Consider the following 20,506-nt stretch of genomic DNA (forward strand, 5'->3'; position numbering starts at 1 on the left):
ACAGTGATTGTGTACTTTTGTTCTAATATTTAGTACATTTTAACTGGTCTATTCAGACTTGCATATTGAGGAAAGCCTATAATTAATGTGTCCCTTGAACTTAAGGAAGATTTTCAATCCTAATATTTTGCATATTTAGCAAGGCAAATGAAAGAAGGTACACAAACAGTCTCAGTTACAAGTTTGAATTTATTATTTGACTGTACAACATATTCTGAAACTCCAAAGCTTATGGAGAAATGAAAAAAGTATTTTGTTGAAAAGACATTAAATGCAAAAAGTCTTTTCAATGGTCTCATGCATGTGCAGTCTTTTTTGGAAACATCGCTGCAAGCTTTTTTTGGTTTCTCTTTTCTTTTTTTTCTTTCCGCATCTTACTCCTCAGGTATTTTTCAAGGCTTAACCTAAATTTCAGAACAGCAAAGTTAAACATTTATGTGCATCAAGGAAATGTAATGTACATTGTAATAACATTTGTTAGAGAGGCAAAGAGTTTTCATTGAGAAACAGAACCTGGAAAACTAACAATATATCAGCTATTTGAATAAATCACATGTAAATAACTTTTACAGAGCCCCTAGGGGGACATTGTTCACTGGCAAAGAATGGAAAATATTTCTTAGCTTTGAAATATAATTTTTACTTCTCATTTCATATTTTTCATCACAATGTCCCCTTAGGGGCTCCACACTATTTCCATCCAATTAAAATGACAAGTTAAAATACTAAAAGTTAATTTATTGTTACTCTGATGGGGTAACATTTTTCTGTAGACTTGTAAAATTTGAGACGTACCTTGTGTAAGGGGCGACATGTGATGGTTCAAAGAATCGTGTCCTTTTGTATCTTGAATTAAGGTGCCAGGGGATTGGGTGTTCCCTGAAGCGGTACCTAATGAACAAACCTTCCAGTAATTAGTTATGTTACACAAAATAGATATGCATAAGAGAACAATCTGCAAAATATTTATTTGATTTGCTTACCAGAAGGTTTTGCCAAAGACATTTCTTCGCCATGCGCCTGGTCTAGCTTTCTCTTGTCCTGTCTGCAGTAAGCGCAGAGCATCCTCACGTTCTTTCACAATAGTGTCAAGACGCATCATTGACCTTTCAACCTATTAAAAGAATTCAGAATGGATATAGGTTCAACCATGTACACCTAATGAATTGAACAAACATAAAACAGGTACAAATTTACCCTATGTTTTTAATACTTCAGGACTAAAAGCTGCTCTTGGCTGTCATTTCCTTAAAGAGTGAATCATGAGACCAAGAATATAACCGATACAACCTAGCAGGTTGTGCAAATATGTCCTTTCAGAACAGTGGTGCAAGAATTGAAAAAAATCCAATGTAGACTCAAAAATAGTTTTACTTATGAAAAGCGCCACGGAAGTATGTACAGTATGCTACCTTTCAAAAGTTTGGGGTCGGGAAGATTTTGTTTTGTTCTGTTTGTGAAATGCTCACCCAGACTGAATTTATTTGATAAAAAACAGTAACATTATGAAATATTTAATAATTAATTTTCTAATTTTATTATGTTTTAAAAATGTAATTTATTACAGTGATGTCAAAGCTGAATTTTTATCAGTCTTCAGTGTCAAATGATCTTTCAGAAATCATTCTAATATGCTGATTTGGTACTTAAGAAACATTTCTTATTGAAAAATTCAGATTAATATTTTTGTGGAAACCATGATGCATTTTTTTTTTTTTTTTCAGGATTCTGATGAATTTATCTGAAATTGATTTTTTTTTTTTTGTAACTATCTTTACTGTCACTTTTGATTAATTTGCTGAATAAAAGCAAAATCTTAATGACCCCAAACAGTAGCGTACATACCATGGGAAGTACTGCATCATCACTGTACCATGGTACTGACCCAGTATTTTTTTTTTTTTAAGTTTATTCCATTTTATCAACAGAAAGAAACTGAGCAATTTAAATAAAATTTGAACACATTTCATACCTTTTTGATGCGCTCTGGACTGGGCATCTGAACACGCTGCCGTTTTGCCTCCTGTTCTAAAGTGAGTAACATGTTCTTTTCCTTCAAGAGAACATACCTTAAAAATTCAAACAGAAATGTGGGTTAATATTGGTAATTTTTTTTTTTTAAAGTCTTCAAACTGTAAAAATGACTCAATTACCAAAGTTTGTGTAAGTCTTCATTACTTTTCCCCCTAAGCTGTTTGGCAGTCCATGGAGCACCTATGAGGTTACAAAAACAGTCAGGAGACAACATTATCAACACAATGTGTTATCAAGTGATGGTGGTAGATTACTATGATCTATCTCAAAACCTAGTGAGCTTCTTACCATATATATATATATATATATATATATATATGGTAACACTTTACAATAAACAATAAGGTCTCATTCGTTAACAATGTATTAACTAACATTAACAATGAGCAATACATTTGTTACAATATTAATTAATCTTTGTTAATATTAGTTAATTTTTGTTAATATCAGTTAAGTCGTTCACTGTTCAAGTTAGTTCACAGTGCTTTAAATGTTAACAAATACAACTTTTGATTTTAATGTATGAGTAAATGTTGAAAGTAACATTAACTAAGATTAATAAATGCTATAGAAGTATTGTTCATTCTTAATTCATGTTAACTAAAGTAGTTAACTAATGTTAGCCTAACTAACGAAACCTTATTGTAAAGTGTGTTACCATATATGTATATAAAATCTTATTTAGACAGAATGTTGCACTGAATATGTATTAAGGATGCCCCAAAATGCTGTCTAGGTAGGAGCTCAACTTGCTAGGTTTTGAGACACAACCTACAGCTTATAGTAACTGTGAACAATAAACATTAAGGTGAAATCGTAATTAACATTGTTGGTACCTGATTTAACTGTTAATTCACCCCAGTTCTCTGGCAGGTCAAAAAATTCTTCCAATCCTTTTCTGACACAAGATGTGTGGAGTGCTCTGTTATTCGTGGAACTTCTGAACCACCACGAGTCATACATTTGTCTAAATTCCGAGAAATATGAAAAGAGTTCAAATTTATTGGTGATATATTAAAACATGCTCCTTTCTTTCTGAATATCATGATACATTGACATTTAAGCCCGACATATAATCAGCGAGAAAAGCATACCTTTGTTGACACGAGTGAAATTTGGACGCTTGGGTCGCATGTTGAGGCGTTGTGTGTGAAGACACTGTAACATAACGTTGAAATTGTCTGCAGAGAGCAGCAGTCAGGCGGCTCGTTACGGCCGCAGCCATTTTGACAATGTCAAACGAAATAATGAACGGAAACGTGCAGCGCCACCTGCCGGACAGTATATATTAATTACAACAAATTCTTCACGTTAAAAGTTCATATTTTTGTTGCAAAATCCAACAACAATGCGAATGGACAATACAATGTAAACTTATTAATAATACAAATAAAAATTATTTAAAATAAGATCAAAATTAGTCATGTATTTGCGTGTAACTTACTTTTTGTCCCACGGTTGATTTTTATTAAAAGTAAACTTTTTTTTGTGTGTGTGGACACGATCACATTAAATTGTATTGGAATCATTGTACTGTGCACTCATCGTTTATTTTTTTATACTTTCCAAATGCCGTTATGTATAGATTTAATTGTTTTAGTCTTTTAGATCCATAATTTCAACCCATAAGCATATTAATATTTTAAGTATAAGAAATCATATAGAGCAGTTCAACAAACTGAAGGGTAAATTAGAAAATTATTGTATTACTCTACCATGCATTCAATAATTTATCGGATTAAAATCTTACCAAAAAATAGTCTTATTTTTCAGCAGCATTATTTTCTTTCTTTCTTTCTTTCTTTATATATATATATATATATATATATATATATATATATATATATATATATATATATATATAAATATTGTATTTTTAAGGGCCATCTTTTGATACGAACCTTTAATTTGCCCTGAGTATCAATGGTGAACACGGCTTCACTCTGCGTTAGCCAATCAGTGAAGCCCGTGTTCACGCACTCCCTCAACAGTCATGGTGGGCATGAGTGTACTCCGGACGGCGGCTTCGTTTGCAGCCAGATTAAACCCGCTGAAACGAACATGTCAATCTTCAAATCTGCTCTCCAGGACTGTTGCACGTTCAGAACAAGGTAAAGAATGGTTATTTTGACTAAACACAACGATATGACCGATTAAGATGATTATAACTAGCAGTGACCTTGCTTAGCATGTCAAGTGTACAAGCTGGCCTCAACAACAATCACCACTGTAACCTTCCTATAGATATATACATAAAACAGCTGTATGTGATACGTCATGGGCGTTTTTACATAGACATATATTTAACAGTTTTTGACTTAGTATTTCTTAATCTTCTTACCCGTCACTCATAAGTGTTGATATGCAAGCAATCACTTTACTAAGTTAGACAAGCACAATATTTTGGGCCTCATTGTGTATGTAACATTTTTACTTTATATTGTAAAAACTTGAACTTATTATTTGGGTTTGCAGCGGTAATTGTATATTCTGTATCACTCTTGCTTCACTTCAGTTCTGTGTTATAAATGACTTCCTGTTGATTAAAAATTGTTTTGCATGCAATAAAGCTATTACAGTGATATGTTGACATGCTTAGCCCTTTTTATTATTATTGTTATTAATATTTTTTGCCTATTCTTTTACAGTTGTCGTCCGTCATGGGAGCCATGGGAAAAGGATGTTTGTCATAAAGCCCACTGACTTCTATGATAGAAGATTTCTTTACCTGCTGGTAAAGCCTGTCATAAGTACTTTACTTCAGTTGCATGTTCTTGCTGCTTGCTCTTATTCAAATAACATTTTCCAATCTTTCTCTCCTCTTGCTTCATTACTCCAGAGAAATTACATTCTTCTCACTGGCATCCCTGTGGCAGTGCTTGTGACCTTTGTTAATGTTTTCGTAGGTAAGTTTCTAATGTACCTGACAGTTTTTCCTTCCTATAATTGCTGTACCTGCCATAATAACTTGATTAATGTCTGCAATTCATTAAACAGGAGAATCAGAGTTAGCAGAGATACCTGAAGATTATGAACCAGAGCACTGGGAGTACTACAAGGTATTCTGATATTTAAGTGCATAAAACATGTACACTGTATGCCACAAATACAAATACGCTGCCAGTAAAAATTGCCCATTGTTAATTGAATAAAAAATGAATATTGTGTTGCTGCTATCATAATGATTCATGTTTTTTCTTTCATTTGTTGTCTTTATTATAACTCAGCATCCCATCACCCGTTGGATTGCTCGTACCTTTTATGACAGCCCAGTTAAGGACTATGAGAAAATGATGGCACTTATCCAAATTGAGACCGAGAAGGCTGAAATGAGGTAACTTGTCTTCACATGATTCAGCTAATTAGGCTAAATTAGACATTATAACAGTAGAAAATATACATGTATGGTATGTTGTCCCATGTATGGTACACAAGATGTCTTGTGTAATATTTCCTGCTGTTTTGTTTTTCCTTTTGTTTGGTCTTGTGTATTTTTGTAACTCCGTTTTTGCCATGAAGATAGCCTCAGATACTGACATGGCATTAAAAAGTCACATTGCTACTACTACTATACATACATGTGAACTGTTTATTTACATATAAGCATTTGCATTTAGGAATTAGGTTATTTATTTAAATATTTAATATTTGGTTATGCTTTACTGCTTTAAAGTTTCATTTGTTAACGTTAGTTAACTACATAAGTCAACATGAACTAACAATGAAAAAATACTTTTAAAGCATTTTGTAATCTTAATGTTAATTTCAACATTTACACATACATTATTTAGATCAAAAGTTTTATCTGCTAATATTATTTAATGGCTGGGGCACAGGATGATTATTTTATATTATTTTAAAGAAAATCTAACTTAAAGATTAGTTCACTGTAAAATGAAAATTCCCCCATGATATACTCACTCTTAAGCCATCCTAGGTGTATATGACTTTCTTCTTTCAGACGAATAAAATCAGAGTTGTATTAATAATCACCCTGATGCTCCCAAGCTTTATAATAAAACTAGCTTCCACCAGACCGCCTTCCGTATTCAACGTACAAAGAAAGTGTAATGCCTCTTGCAGTTCAAAACTCTTACGCTACGTCCTAGGCCTTCTGTGTTCAACTTACGAACTTCGTAAGTTGAATACGGAAGGCAGTCTGGTGGAAACTAGTTATTTTACTTTATAATGTGTTAAATATGGATATTTTTCTTACACAAACGCATCGCTTCGCTTCAGAAGGCCTTTATTAACCCCCCGGAGGTGTGTGGAGTACATTTATGATGGATGGATGCACTTTCTTGAGCTTTATACTCGTTGGTTCCGTTCACTGCCATTGTAAAGCTTGAGAGCATCAGGGTGATTATTAATATAACTCTGATTGTATTCGTCTGAAAAAAGAAAGTCATATACACCTAGGATGGCTTGAGGGTGAGTAAATCATGGGGTAATTTAATCCTTTAATTAAAATGCAAAAAAAAAAAAAAAAAAAAATTCAAGATGGAATAGAAATAATATTTCTTTTTCCCCCTCAATAACTTAATCAGAATCTTGGATCTGGAATCACAAACTGAATCAGTTAATTTATTATATCACTTGCAGTTTCTGTTAATAAAAAATGTTCAAAAAGAATTGTCATAGTTACAGCAGAAATACCAAAGGAAATATATTATTCAAATAATTTGTACACAGGGGGGCCTTTGAGTCAAGAAGGTTGAGAACCACTGTTTTAAGCATTTTATTGTCAAGCAAGTGTTTCATTTCTTGTTCCACAGTATAATATACATATATGGCTGAGTAGGAAGTAGGAGGAAACAGTTGGAAATTTACAAGATTTACTAGATTTATTGAATATGTATAAATGCACATAAACATAATTTAAATATTCATAATGGATAACATACAAATACAGAACCTTAAATATTTCTGAAGCAATTTGTTTGTTTTCAGGTTTAAATTAGACTTTGAAGAACAGATTTCCAATGGGCCTATTTACACCTGGTCATTCATACGTTTTTACTGATCGGATAGCTATCCGTTTTGTTACAAAACTGTTCCATTTACACTTGGCAACATAACTGTATCCGCAAAACTAATATAAATCTAATCTTCAGTTCCCACGCTATATGCAAATTCAATGGAGTTCACGTCAATGAAAGCAAGATATGAGCTTCATTTTATTTATCCGCTAATTTCAAGATCAAAGACTGCAATTGGTGAGAGAGCAGCATCAGCATTGGTAAGATAATTTAGTGTCACTACTTTTAATGAAGACAACTTTATGTTGAGCTTCAGGATGTGACACTGAACTTTCAGCTTCATTTGTGGCAGTTTGCACATCGGCTTGCTGAAGAGATACCCAGCTACTCCTCTGCGGCAGGCCATATCTGTGGCGACGTGTGTTGCAGAAGCGCGGTCATATCATATCCACTGTCAAATATAAACACGCTCTCGCATGTTTATATTTTACCATTATGGGAGGAATAAAATTTACATATGTGACTTCAACAACCAAATGCATTTTGTCCAGTTTCATCTGGTTTGTCAGAGCTGCGCACTTTCATTGACTTACGCAGTTTAATTCTCATACTTTAATATTATTTATAACTCCTAACTTAATAAAACAAGCTGTGTTACTATGAGGAATGATTACCTCAAAATATAGGTCTGTATTCAGGTGGGAGGTACTTTATCTGAATAAAATACATACACCTCTCTTGCTATTGCTCACCTGCTAGCAATTCCCCTCCGTATGTTGCCGACCCCTGGTCTAGAGGTTTAGATGATCTAGTTCTGTACTTCTTAAACAGTCTCTATCATGACCTTTCAAAATTCTGCTCACTAAGTGATCCACACAATAGGTTCATTTTGAGGTGTGAGGTGCCTCCAAGTAAAGAAATATCACACTGTCATTAATAAACCATGTACTAGAAGATTAGAAGAAAAGAGAAAAAATGTCTGTAGGGTAAAAAATAATGAAGGAATTGTCAAACCTTAGGGTATAATTTAATATCAGTACCACAACAACAAAGGCACTTTGAAATGTTTTTACTGCTCACAGAAATGTATCTTGTTTTTATGTAGCCTAATTGATGATCTCTAATGTATTATTCACTATTTTTCTTTTAGACATAAACAACTTGAAGTCCGCCGACACATGAGAGAAAAAGGAGATGGACCTTGGTTCCAAATTCAGACACTTGATAAGAATCTCATCGACCACAGTCCCAAGTCATCCCCTGATAACTAAGGGTGGTCATGCATACCTGTCCAAAATATTCAGGCATTATACAATGTATAATGTGTAGTTATTAATAAAAAATATTGTTTCTTTTTTCCCTTTTCTTTGCCTCTGGCACCAATAAACAAATGATTATAACTAAGTTACTGGTCTTGTGTATTCTTTTAAGTGTTATGTCAAGGATTTACCCCAAATTTGAAATTCTGTCATCATTTACTAATTTCAGACTGTTCAGTATGCATTTATGTTTATGGAAGCTTGAAATCTCCTGTCTCTATTATTATTTAATGAAAAAGAGTGGCCAAATTATTCACAATTTCTTATTTTATGTTCCACTGAAGTAGAAATGTCATGCAGGTTTTCAAGTCAACAAATGCCAACAAAAGAATTGGAACCAACCTAAATTTTACAAAATATTTGCATTATTGCAGTAAAGTCACACTAGAATCAGAAATTTACAGTAAACATAATAATAGTAAAGTGAACTCCATCAGAATATGATGTCCATTATAAAATGGTTTCAGAACTGTGTGAATAAAATAAAATTACTCTTTCAAGTAAGGCAGAAAAAGAAAACAGCCGAACTATATCAGTCAAAATGTATTTTTACCTTTTAATATTTCAGTCAACATCAGTTTCAACATGTTTGATATTTTGAATAATTTAAGTTATTTAGAGTAGGTTATAGATACTTTGCATGAGTAGATAATCAACTAGCAAATAGCTTTCTGCCACAAAATGTAAAAATATTAATAAATAAGCTTTATTTGTTTATTTGCACCTTTCATACAAAGCTCAAAGTGCTTTACAATAAAAAAGGATTACAATATACATCAAGTACTTCACATAATAACCAAAATAATATATACATAAAATATATAACAAACTGGAAATTAAAGTAATAACAAAAACAACATAATAAATATAATATTTCAGAAAACTATTTCCTTTTTAAAAGCTAAAAAACAAACAAACAACAACAACAACAAAAAAAAACGTTAAGTGTTTGTACACATTCAGTATGGAAGCTCACTACATGCAGTAAATGGCGCTGCCATTGATAAACACATCAAACTCATTAAGCGTAGATCTGAAAACGTCACCACTTGGCGTCAGGGTGAATCATGTCAAATATTGACTGTTTCTCCAAGGGGACACCCATTGTTTCCCTCCCCTATACACCACCCTCCATCCCTCTATGTCCCAATGTTTTCGTCGTCACATCCCTCGGTCCATGAGGAATGTCGGGTCTGTATGATTTAAAAATAGCCCCATCTCATCTTCTGCCTGACACGCTGCTCCAGCGAGGCTCATAGTGGTGCGAGCAGCAGGAATGTGAAGATGGCTACAGATCTGGGAGAGCTACTGGTCCCGTACATGCCCACCATTAGAGTACCGAGGACAGGAGACAGGGTTTTCAAGAGCGAATGCGCTTTTTCCTACGACTCTCCTGTGAGTATTTTGTCAAATACTTCATGCATGAACGTTAAACAACAACTGGCGTCCCACAGACACGTGAAAAGCTGCGTATGGCGCGTAAGAGAGATTGGGGATCCTCGGCCACCATTCTCCTGCTCAACTTATGTGACAGCCTACAGAAATAAATAAACAACACGGGTGTTTACATCTTACAGCGTGACCAAGTTTCCCTCTTTAAGTTGGCGTTATACGAGATACAGATGTATAATGATAACATAAACACTGAAAGTCTGAACGCTGGTTTGTACTAGAGAGAATTTCTGTCCTCTGTCTTTAAAGGCGTGTCAAAAAAATAATTATTTCCCACGTTTTTGTGCATTCGGCATCTTCCCATCCACATTAGACAAAGAGTAGTGTGTTACTTGTTGAGGTCAGACTGTTTATTATGAGATCTCCTTGATATCAGGAGACAAACGATTGTTGTGTAGCATGAAATAGGTGAAAACTGGGATTTCCTAAATCTACACTAATAAGCAGTAAGCAGCCATGACCTATAAAGGAATCCAGGTCAACGTGGGTTGTTATATGTTCTCAAGTGTACAAGCTCTGTCCACAAATCATGTATAATACCATATATTTTGGCGATCAGTTAGGAACTTTTACATAAATGTGGGTAAAATGCACAACTAGCTCCCAGCTGTAAAAGTTTTAAAGGTGACTCAGCTGTTTGGAGTTCGTCATGTCAGACTAAAAGACAGGTTATTTTTACACACTCTCTGTTCAAGCTCGTGTGTCACCAGGAGCTAGTGACAGGTTTTTCAGTCTGGTGGGCCCTCAACACCCTAACACACACCAGCCCTGTAACACAGTGTTTTGATTCAGATTAAGCTCTTATCTGTTATTAAAAGACTTATAAACTTAGACTTATCAGAATTATTATTTTCTATGTTTTTTTTTATGTTTAGAAGGAACAAAACATTTCTGAAAATAACTTTAATAAATAACAAACAAGCATTATGCAATTATATTATGTGAATAATCTTAGGTACTAACAAAAGTGGCTGTATATATATCATGAAATATGGCCAAAATGTTATTGCAATATATGCCTGAAGAACATTTTACTGCCATGTCCAACAACAAAAAAGAATCACCATAATACTTATTGGAGCTTTGTTGTTATAGTGTAGTAATTTAAATCTTTAAGTAAAAGGCACTATTGTGAGCATTGAGCAATTAAATGTTTATTTAGTATTTATAATTTTACTTTTATGTCCATATTTTGTATTTCTAATAATACATACTAGATGTTTGGCATTAATATTCAGTGAAGCCCTAGATTGTAAATAGGATGCATATTTTAGATTATGCTCTGCTATGTTGAAGTGTGTCCTCTTTTCATGTATATGTTCCTATGTTGATGATGCTTATGTCTTTGAACAGTCTGCTTTAATCTCTAATAGCAGTTTTATTCTCAGTTGTCTTATAAATCTAAGTAGAAATATGGAGTTGTACATTATGTACACTTTGTCTTAGCTTAAATATTGCTTCATCATTTTTTTAGGAATCGGAAGGAGGTCTATATGTGTGTTTGAACTCATTCCTGGGTTTTGGAAGAGAACACGTGGAGAGACATTACCGTAAGACTGGACAGAGTGTGTACATGCACTTAAAGCGGCATGTGAAAGAGGTAAGAATAGTGACAGCTTTTTTTCAAGATTATTGTTGGATTGAATTCTCTGCAAATTTCATAGAAATAGTAATATTATATTTCATTCTGCACTCTAAAGGAACCTATACATATTGAATATGTCATACTTACAAACATCACAAAGAAAGCAAAAGAGATAAAGTAATATGTAATAATCATTGGTTTAAGGTAATACAGCACTTGTTGAAGATGGAAACAGTTTCTTATCGGTGTCTTGATGTTTTTTGGATTTTTGACCCTTGACTCTTTTGTATTCAAACAGATTCTTTGCATCCATAGCATTACTGATAACATAACAAAAGCATTATCTTAAAGCATTATCATAAGCTTAAGGTGCCAGTGAATTATATCTTTAATGCAAGGGGTGGAGGATATGCAGAACATGAATGACAGGTGTTCTTATTCTGCAGAATTCTGTGTAGCTTTTTTTGGACTTCTGTGAACAGATTCTATGTGGACGTACATATACTTATTAGGCTACTGTTTATGTAGTAGGGCTGCAACTAATGATTATTTTGATTATCAATATTATTTGTTCGATTAATCGGATGGAAAAAATAAAAAAAGATTAAAAACAAAATATTATTAATTCAAAAATAACATTTTAATCCATTATTTACAAAATTGTTAATCCACATCGTGCCAAATGTTGTCCTCCAAACAATTTGAAGGCAATGAAAAGAAATATAGTGAATGTAGGCCATGTGCAATTAAACATTGACACACACATTTTCTCCCAACTGTTTACATTCACTTAAGTCATAACTGACTGCGTTTACGTGAATGCTCACCAAGACGGGCATTTTGATAAAACTGTGTGTGTATTTGACTGTTCGGACGCAATAACTTGTGAAAAAAATCTGAATTCGACATTGCATGCTGTCTGAGAGGCGGCTTTGTGCACAATGCTTTGGGTGTGTGATAGCGTGTGAGTACTGCATCAAGTTCTTTTTTGCAGCTTACTGCGCTTTAATAACTCTTTTTACCATCAAGCACATCCCGCACTTTATTTTCTTATTCATGCATGTTTCTTTATCGCTTTAACTTGTCAATAGTTTTAAGCAGTCCTGAGCTGATATATAAAGTTTGGTAAAGCCAGTGTGCCTGCAGGAAGTGGAAGCAGAGCGCTGCACAGATGCTGTCATTGACGCAACTCAAGAAATACTGCACTTATTAAAACTGTCAGTCTTAAAGTACTAGTATAATGAGGAATCGCACCATTTTTAAAAGCAGGGTATCGCAATATCTTCTTAGCACAGGTATATCGTGCAACATTAGTACGGGGTAGGAGGAACACACATATTGTTATATTTCATAGTCACTTTACTGTTACTGCTCTCGTAAAAAAAATTAAACTTACATTTAATGCCTAACAAGAAATATATATATATATATATATATATATAAAACGTAGAAGCAATTTGTAATATTTTAGAATTTCCCACAAGCAGCTCACTCTGCAACCTCTGCTGTTTACCAGATGCGTTTCGTCCACACAAATGCGTCATTCACAGCTATAAAGTGACGTGACTGGCGGATGTTTTTCGTCCATAGTGCGCAGATGCAGTTAATCTATAATCAAATTAGTTGTGGATTAAGTCATATCTTTTGATTTTTTTCCTCTTACGTTATGTGAGCATTCTCTAGTTTTAAGATCTGCCATTCCACACTTCTTTCAAAAGGTGGAAAAATTCAGTTTAGCAGAGACTGATGACTGTAGGATTTAGAAAACATCTTAGAGTTTTGAGGTGATTACCCAATGGAATGTAAAGGTTTTAGGTGTTATCGAGCTGCTGCAGAAAAAACTTTTGAAGCTGAAGATGCAGCTATATTTTGTATACTTTTTTTTGTCACTCTTCATCATGAGTTCAGTTTTTTTTTTTTTTTTCTCAGAGTTTTAGAAATCTGCTATACTGTAAAAAAATAATATGATGTATGTTTTACATTACTTTAACTCATTAAAATAATTTAAGCAATTTCAACTATTTTTATAAGTTATATGAGATTTTTTAAGTCAGTTTAATAAAATTTAAGTTGAAGGTAAATGAAACAACCAAGTTGATTATACTTAATTTAAGGCAGCAAATGAACTTAAAAATTAAGTTTTGAAGTTGAAATAGGTGGATTTTTATTTTACTTTTTTAATTAATTAATTAATTAATTAATTTTTTACAGTGTATTCATATAAATGGTTTTGGCATATTGGTTTATAATTGATGAGCCCAGCATTAAAGGAATATTTGCAATAATTACAGTAAATATATTTACAGCATGATAAATAAATTAAAGGGATAGTTGAAAAATGAAAATGAAAATTCTGTCATCATTTACTCACCCTCAGGTTGTTCCAAACTTGTATACATTTTTTTGTTATGTTGAACACAAAGGAAGATGTTTTAAAGAATGTGGGAAACTGAACAGTTCTGGGGCACCATTGACTTCCATAGTATTTATTTTTTTCCCTACTATGGAAGTCAGTGGTGCCCCAAAGCGGCCTGGTTACAAACTTTCTTAAAAATATCTTCCTTTGTGCTCAACAGAACAAAGAAATTTTTACAGGTTGAGTAAATGATGACAGAATTTTCATTTTTGGGTGAACTATCCCTTTAACAACATGTTACAGAATACAAAGAAGATAAATGAACCGTGCTGCATTATTTAAAACACCATATCTGTATCGTTTGTCACTAAATATGTACTAAATCCAGTATGATAGATTTTAAATCATCAGATACTAAGGTATTGTCTCGTGTTTTGAATGTTATAATGGCAGCCTGCTCCTATACATTGGCCTAATGATGACTGATCTGTTGGTTATTTAGAATAGGATCTTAATTATTTAAAGGCTTCTTGTTAGTTCCAAGTGAATTTGGATGTGCTGGTTAAATGCTGCTATTTTCATGTCTGGATCTGTCCAAAAACAGCTGGCCCCATTCTTGTAGCTCTTGTGTTTGCTGTTTTTACTTGGGATTACATGAAAAGTGTGTCAACATTAACCATTCAGTAGTCCACTTTACTCCAGAATCAATTGAATTTACCATTATGTGCTTTGTACAGAATGATCATTCCCATATGTGAAGCTTTCAGATGCGCATCATTCAGATTTCATCAAATTTGCAACATGATTCAGTAATTTTTGTTTTGTTCTGTAATTTTAATTACAGAAAGCCACAGGTGCTGCAGGGGGTGCCATACCAAGAAGAAGGAATGGAAAAGTATTTTTAGGTAAGTCTGTTCTTAAGTAAAAAAAAAGAAAAAAAAAAAGAAAAAGAAAAAAGTCCCAGACTGAAACTTCTAGCTCAAACCCTTTTGAATAAGCCTTATATTTTTATGTTTAGCCACCCCAGTCATTACTGGCTGGGGCTAAATTTAGCTTATTTATTTGTATATGCAGTTAGTAACCATTCTAAATCTAAAGTGCCACATGCTTGCCCTGGCCTAATCTTGTGCTATGGAGGGTTGGTTTACAGTGGCCGGCTATGCCTGTCAGCTGCTGTGCCCTATCAACCCCCCAGGCTGACACACTTCTGCCATTGGAGGTGTGACGTAGCAGGTGGGGGACCTGCGGCCTCTTATTCTCATGCATACAGTCAATATAAACGCCTCTTTGAGGATGATACGTCAGAAAGGATGCCAGTCATTTTGTAAACCCACAATGCTTTGCCAAAGATATCATTTAGACCACTCTGATTGTTCTATTAAGGATAATGTCTGGCCTGTCACCAGTGGCTTGGAGCGCAAACTGATGCGATCAGGTGTTTTCTTTAGTCTGTCAGACCTCGTTGCCATGTTCTAATGCAGACAAAACATTCATACTCAAATGAATTTAATTACTTTATTATTCTTTTATAATGACCAAACTTGCAGTTTGTATTTTAACTGAGAGACTAGAAAGAAAATTTGTTCTCCCATTGCAGGGCTATTTAAGTGAACTACAAAAAGCTATTTTAAAAGGCTGTTAAAAACCTGAAAAAGACATAAAGAAAGAGAGTTGCAGCCTCTAAAATATAGACTTTCTATTATACATTCATATACATTTTAACCTCAAATCTTAATGTTAATGGTTCAGTCAAGGGAGCTAAAGAAAATGTTTAATCAAAAGGCTGAAGAGAAGGACAAGATAAACATGAATAGAAAGCTATTTTTGTGTGTGTACATTTTGTGCAGTTTCATCATGTGTTTATTAATTAATTTTTTTGGGACATTTTTTCAAGCACTTGTTCTAAATGCAGTCAGCCCATCAGCTCTTGATTTAAAAATAACTCTTTCTGCTTCCTTTCCTGAAGATTTAGAGCTTAACCGTGATTTTAATGGAGATGATTATGAGTATGAAGATGAAGCCAAGCTTGTCATATTTCCAGACCACTTTGAGATCCCTTTACCAAATATTGAGGAGTTGCCCGCACTGGTTAGTGAGAGTGTGTGCTCATGCGCCCTGTATGCCCTGCATGCCAAAGGCCTGATCTGCCGTTTCAGTTTCAGTGCTTGCTTGTCAAACGTCACATCATTACATTTTATTCTGTCGACAGATGGCCTTATACTTTATATACTCACTGTTCATCCTTCTCATTGTGTGCAGTGATATCATGTGTTGTTGCCGTAATAGGAATTTTAGTTTTCCACTCTCACCTATAATGGATTATTTTGTTATACACTAAAATTAGTTAAATTAAAGTTTATTTCTGATTAGATCTGACTTTTATGTGGTTTAAAGCACAATCATCAACCATTCATGTCTGAATACACAGCATGTGCTGTGTTTTTATTGATATTTTTGAAATTATTAAGAGCAGAATGGGTTTTTTAGTGGTAGACACAGACCGTTCAAAAGTTTGCGGTCAATATGATTTGCTTTGAAAAAAATAATACTTTTATTTAGTAAGGATGCATTAAATTGATTAAAAGTAACAGTAAAGGCTTTTATATTTTTACAAAAAAATTCTATTTCAAATAAATGTTTTTTATTCATCAAAGAATCATGGTTTCCACAAAAAATATAGAGCAGAACAACTGTTTTCAACATTAATAATAATAATAAGAAATGTAGTACAAAAATCAGCATATTAGAATGAAGGATCATGTGACACTTTGGAGTAACAGCTGCAGAAAACTCAGTTTTGCCATGCAGGAATAAATTACATGTTAAAATATATTAAAATTGAAAACATTTCACAATTTTACTGTTTTATTGTATTTTTCATCTAATAAAATGAGCCTTTGTGAGCATAAGAAACTTATTTCAAAAACATTAAAACATCTTACCAACTCCAAATCATACCGATCTCAAATATTTGAGGATTCACTGGTCGATGTAATGTTCTGTCAGTACACATGATGCAAGAAGGTTTATGTTGTACTACGTTAGTTGTTCATACAATACTTAAAGTAGCACACAAGTGAACACACATTTTTGTGCTTGTAGATGCTTGTAATTGCATGGTGTGTGTACTTACTGCTGCTTCCCTTATATTTATTATCTTTATTACTTATTATTTATTCGGTTTTAGTTTCAACGTTTTTAAATCTAATTAGCCGTAGTCTGCACGACTTTCCAGCTGGCTGTGGTTTCTTAAGCAGTCATTATATGCAATATCATATTTAGCAATGGAACAGCTATAAAATAACGCTCCCATGCCCCTTCAACTTTCAGGTGACAATAGCCTGTGATGCCGTCCTCAATGCACCATCTCCATACAAAAAGCAGGAGTTGGATTCATGGGAAGAGGAGATCCAAGTATCTAAACATGCCAGAAGCCTCAGACAGCAGGAGAATGGGGTTCGAATTCCTCCCAGGTTGGTCACACGAAAGCCCAGAGTCATAAGGACTAGCCCTCTAGAGTCTTCTGATGCTTACTTCAGGTTAACCTTGAATCTGATATGTCTGTTTTCCCTGCCATGTGGAATAATATCAAAACAAGCTATTGATGTTTATATGTTTAGGATAACCTATTAATACACCCAGTTGAATGGTTTAATTTTTATGAGGCAGTATGAGGCAATACATGGTGTTGGTTAACTGCATTAAAGGTGAGTCATCGATTAATATCCCAATATATGGTATTAATTAAATGGGAACCAAATGATATCCTTTCAGATAAACTGAAATACCTACAGGATTGAATCTGATTGGATATTATGTAATCTTTGTCTTGCTATTGAACTGTTAAAGGGAACAGTTTAGACAATTAAAGTTTTTTTTTGAGAGAGATTTTCTTTAAATTCTTTTTTGATGTCCTACAGTGTCCTTTTTTATGGTAATCACAATAGAACTATTAGTAACTGTGTGTTCTGAAAGATCTAGTTTTTGTTTTATGTTGAAATCCTGTAAGAAGATTTCCATCAGAATACTCCAGAAGTTCTAGAACACTGTAAAAAAAATATTTTCATGATTTATCACAACATTTTTTATTTTGTCAGATCAACTTAGATAATTAATGTGGTTCAGATAACATAATATTTTTAGTTTCTGTTGATTAAACCAATCGCCTTCAGATCATATTTAGTCATTTTGTTGTGCTTTTGTTATTTAAAAAAAAAATATTTCTGTATATTTATCTTGAATTAGTAATTTTAGTATTAAAAAATAGTAATTTTAGTATTTCAACTCAAACTTTCAAAGCAACATTTCTCTTTTTTTTTTTTTTTTTTTTTTTAATTTTCATCTAACATATTTCATTATATTTCAGCTTTATTTCAATTACCATTTTTTTTTTCAATTTAATTTTTTTAATAGTTTTAGTATTAGTATTAGTTTTAGTTAATAACAACACTGAAGGGGAACTAACTCTTTTCTTTACCCATGATCTCAAAATGACCTAAAATATTGGCAATTGATTGGTCTAGCTGATATATTGATGTGTTGGAAATGCTCTCTTCTTAGTCTACACAAATAGATTACAGAATATAGTCAGTGGATTATAGAGTAACATAGCCTCATCACTTTAAAGACACCTGCATCACCTGGACTGAAATATGAGGAGTTCCTCTCTTGTCTGTTTGAGTCTTCAATATGCTTTATGTCCTATTAGCGGCTGGAAGTGCGCCAAGTGTGAAATGAGAGAAAACCTGTGGCTAAACCTGACGGATGGCTCTGTCCTCTGTGGGAAATGGTTCTTTGATGGGAGCGGAGGGAACGGACATGCCCTTGAGCACTACAGAGAAACCAACTTTCCCCTGGCCGTTAAACTCAACACAATCACCCCAGATGGAGCAGGTAAGTGTCTCTCCATGACCGGTTTCACACAGTTTCATGTGTCACACAGTCTTCCAGGAAATATGTTGACCTGCATGTATATCACACAAACATTTCAAGTTCGAACATAATTTAGACAAAAAACAGATAAATTTTTGTTTATAGAAGGTTTTACAGATGTTTCAGTTCCATTCCCTCTTTTGCAGATGTGTATTCCTTCGATGAAGAAGAAGCAGTGCTTGATCCTCACATATCAGAACATTTGTTACACTTCGGAATAGATATGCTGCAAATGCAAAGGGTATGTTTTTTTTTTTTCCCCGCACTTTATTCATAAATTTTCTTTACATTTTATCATGTAGTCAATCATTCATTTATTATAAATATATATAATACATTTCTAAATAAATATCTATTACTGATAATATTTTACAAATATTTATAATATTTTAAATGTTTCATGGTATTAATGGGTCTTTATACATGAAAATATATAGCTTCCTTTATATTGCAGGAAGGGAAATATGTCATATTTGTGGGTCTGTGGCATCAAAATGTTTGAAAAACCCTGTTCTAAAAAAAATAGTTAATTACTTAAGCAAAGACAAGCAACACTGCCTTCTTCCAACCTCCTTAAATGTCTGTCTATCCCTCTCAGACAGAGAATGGCCATCATACAGACAACCACGTGCAGCTGCATGTGAGTGACTGGGAAGTGATTCAGGAGGCTGGTCTAAAGCTAAAGCCTGTCTATGGCCCAGGGTACACGGGCATCAAAAACCTGGGCAACAGCTGCTACCTGAGCACCACTATGCAAGTGCTTTTTAGTATTCCAGAGTTCCAGAGAGCGTGAGTACCTTAAAGACCTCAGTGGTCCAATGTGTTCTACATACTCATCTACATTCCCCTCCCATTTTCTTTGGGTCTGTGAAAAAAAAAAAAAAAAAAAGGTTTGAATGCTATCACACTGTAGAAGTGTCATTTCTGAGAAAACTTGTATTTAGGCTCTTATTCTGTGCCGTCTCACTGTTTTTTCTTTTATGTGATGATTTTGATTCAAAGCCAAATTCATCTAGCCAGGTTCTTTACCCAGTGAATTTAATATGCAGGTGTAAACAGTGAGAAATGATTGCTTTTCTTACCAGTATTTATATTGTAGGTATGTTGGGAACCTACAGAGAATATATGACTACTCGCCTCTTGATCCAACTCAGGATTTCAACACACAGATGTAGGTGTTTTTGTCATTGAATGTTAATATCATGTTACATTTATCTTGTTTTTGTTTATTTCTGAAATTCAAATTACTTCTAATTCTTGTGTAATACAATGCAATGCAATATTGTACATATCTTTACTACTGGTTTAATATGGCAGCACTTAAGTGTGTGTCATTAAGACATGGTATCTAAATCGGAATGTTTGTTTTCTTATTTTTCAAGGGCAAAACTTGGTCATGGACTTCTCTCAGGCCAGTATGCAAAACCGCCAATGAAATCAGAACTAATTGAACAGGTGATGAAAGAAGAATACAAGGTATTTGACTTGGTCTGTCTTGTTGATATTTGGCTTGATTAGGTTTGCATATCTGTGCTTAAACTTACTAGATCTGCAGGTGCAGTCCTTTGCATGCTGTTTTGCCTTGGTTGCTAGACCAATATGCTTGTACATCTTGTTTAATTGTTTGTTTGAGAGAAGCTACAATATCAAATATTAACCATTTTATCCCAACAGTTATTTAATATTCTTGAGCTAAATTATTGTTTTGGGTGGCCTTCTTTTTTGTATGTGTTTTTGTGTTTATTCTGAATGACTAAATTATAGTAATTTGGAAGTTCCACTGAATTTCTATCAAATTATAAATATGCTTCCATAATAATATACTTCCATTCTCATTCAAAGAATGCAT

General features: G+C 33.7%; 3 protein-coding genes across 4 annotated transcripts in view; 2 read left to right on the top strand and 1 right to left on the bottom strand.

The window, feature by feature from the left end:
* Window positions 1-169: 169 nt before the first annotated feature.
* On the bottom strand, window positions 170-3,299 carry mrpl47 (mitochondrial ribosomal protein L47). The gene is made up of 7 exons (XM_051897567.1): window positions 3,129-3,299; window positions 2,871-3,001; window positions 2,154-2,214; window positions 1,973-2,069; window positions 984-1,114; window positions 796-891; window positions 170-404 (listed from the first exon to the last, which is right to left on the bottom strand). Exons 1-7 carry the CDS (start codon window positions 3,257-3,259, stop codon window positions 296-298), a joined length of 756 nt encoding a protein of 251 aa, XP_051753527.1. The 5' UTR covers window positions 3,260-3,299; the 3' UTR covers window positions 170-295.
* Window positions 3,300-3,969: 670 nt separating this feature from the next.
* Window positions 3,970-8,417, top strand: ndufb5 (NADH:ubiquinone oxidoreductase subunit B5). The gene is made up of 6 exons (XM_051897963.1): window positions 3,970-4,145; window positions 4,683-4,768; window positions 4,874-4,940; window positions 5,032-5,093; window positions 5,262-5,368; window positions 8,164-8,417. The coding sequence occupies exons 1-6, from the start codon at window positions 4,028-4,030 to the stop codon at window positions 8,282-8,284; spliced, it is 561 nt and encodes a 186-aa protein (XP_051753923.1). The 5' UTR covers window positions 3,970-4,027; the 3' UTR covers window positions 8,285-8,417.
* Window positions 8,418-9,436: 1,019 nt separating this feature from the next.
* The window catches only part of usp13 (ubiquitin specific peptidase 13), a 30,171-nt gene continuing 19,101 nt past the window's right edge, over window positions 9,437-20,506 (top strand). The window contains exons 1-10 of one of the 2 annotated variants that reach the window (XM_051897354.1): window positions 9,437-9,727; window positions 11,259-11,384; window positions 14,570-14,630; window positions 15,692-15,813; window positions 17,056-17,198; window positions 18,434-18,618; window positions 18,804-18,898; window positions 19,256-19,446; window positions 19,757-19,828; window positions 20,040-20,133. In XM_051897354.1, coding sequence (XP_051753314.1) covers window positions 9,617-9,727; window positions 11,259-11,384; window positions 14,570-14,630; window positions 15,692-15,813; window positions 17,056-17,198; window positions 18,434-18,618; window positions 18,804-18,898; window positions 19,256-19,446; window positions 19,757-19,828; window positions 20,040-20,133 — 1,200 coding nt within the window. In that variant the 5' untranslated portion in view covers window positions 9,437-9,616. The remainder of the gene's footprint in view (window positions 9,728-11,258; window positions 11,385-14,569; window positions 14,631-15,691; window positions 15,814-17,055; window positions 17,199-18,433; window positions 18,619-18,803; window positions 18,899-19,255; window positions 19,447-19,756; window positions 19,829-20,039; window positions 20,134-20,506) is intronic. The other variant, XM_051897353.1, reaches the window with a different exon arrangement.

The sequence above is a fragment of the Ctenopharyngodon idella genome, chromosome 6, assembly GCF_019924925.1.
Source record: "Ctenopharyngodon idella isolate HZGC_01 chromosome 6, HZGC01, whole genome shotgun sequence".
Lineage (NCBI taxonomy): Eukaryota > Metazoa > Chordata > Actinopteri > Cypriniformes > Xenocyprididae > Ctenopharyngodon > Ctenopharyngodon idella.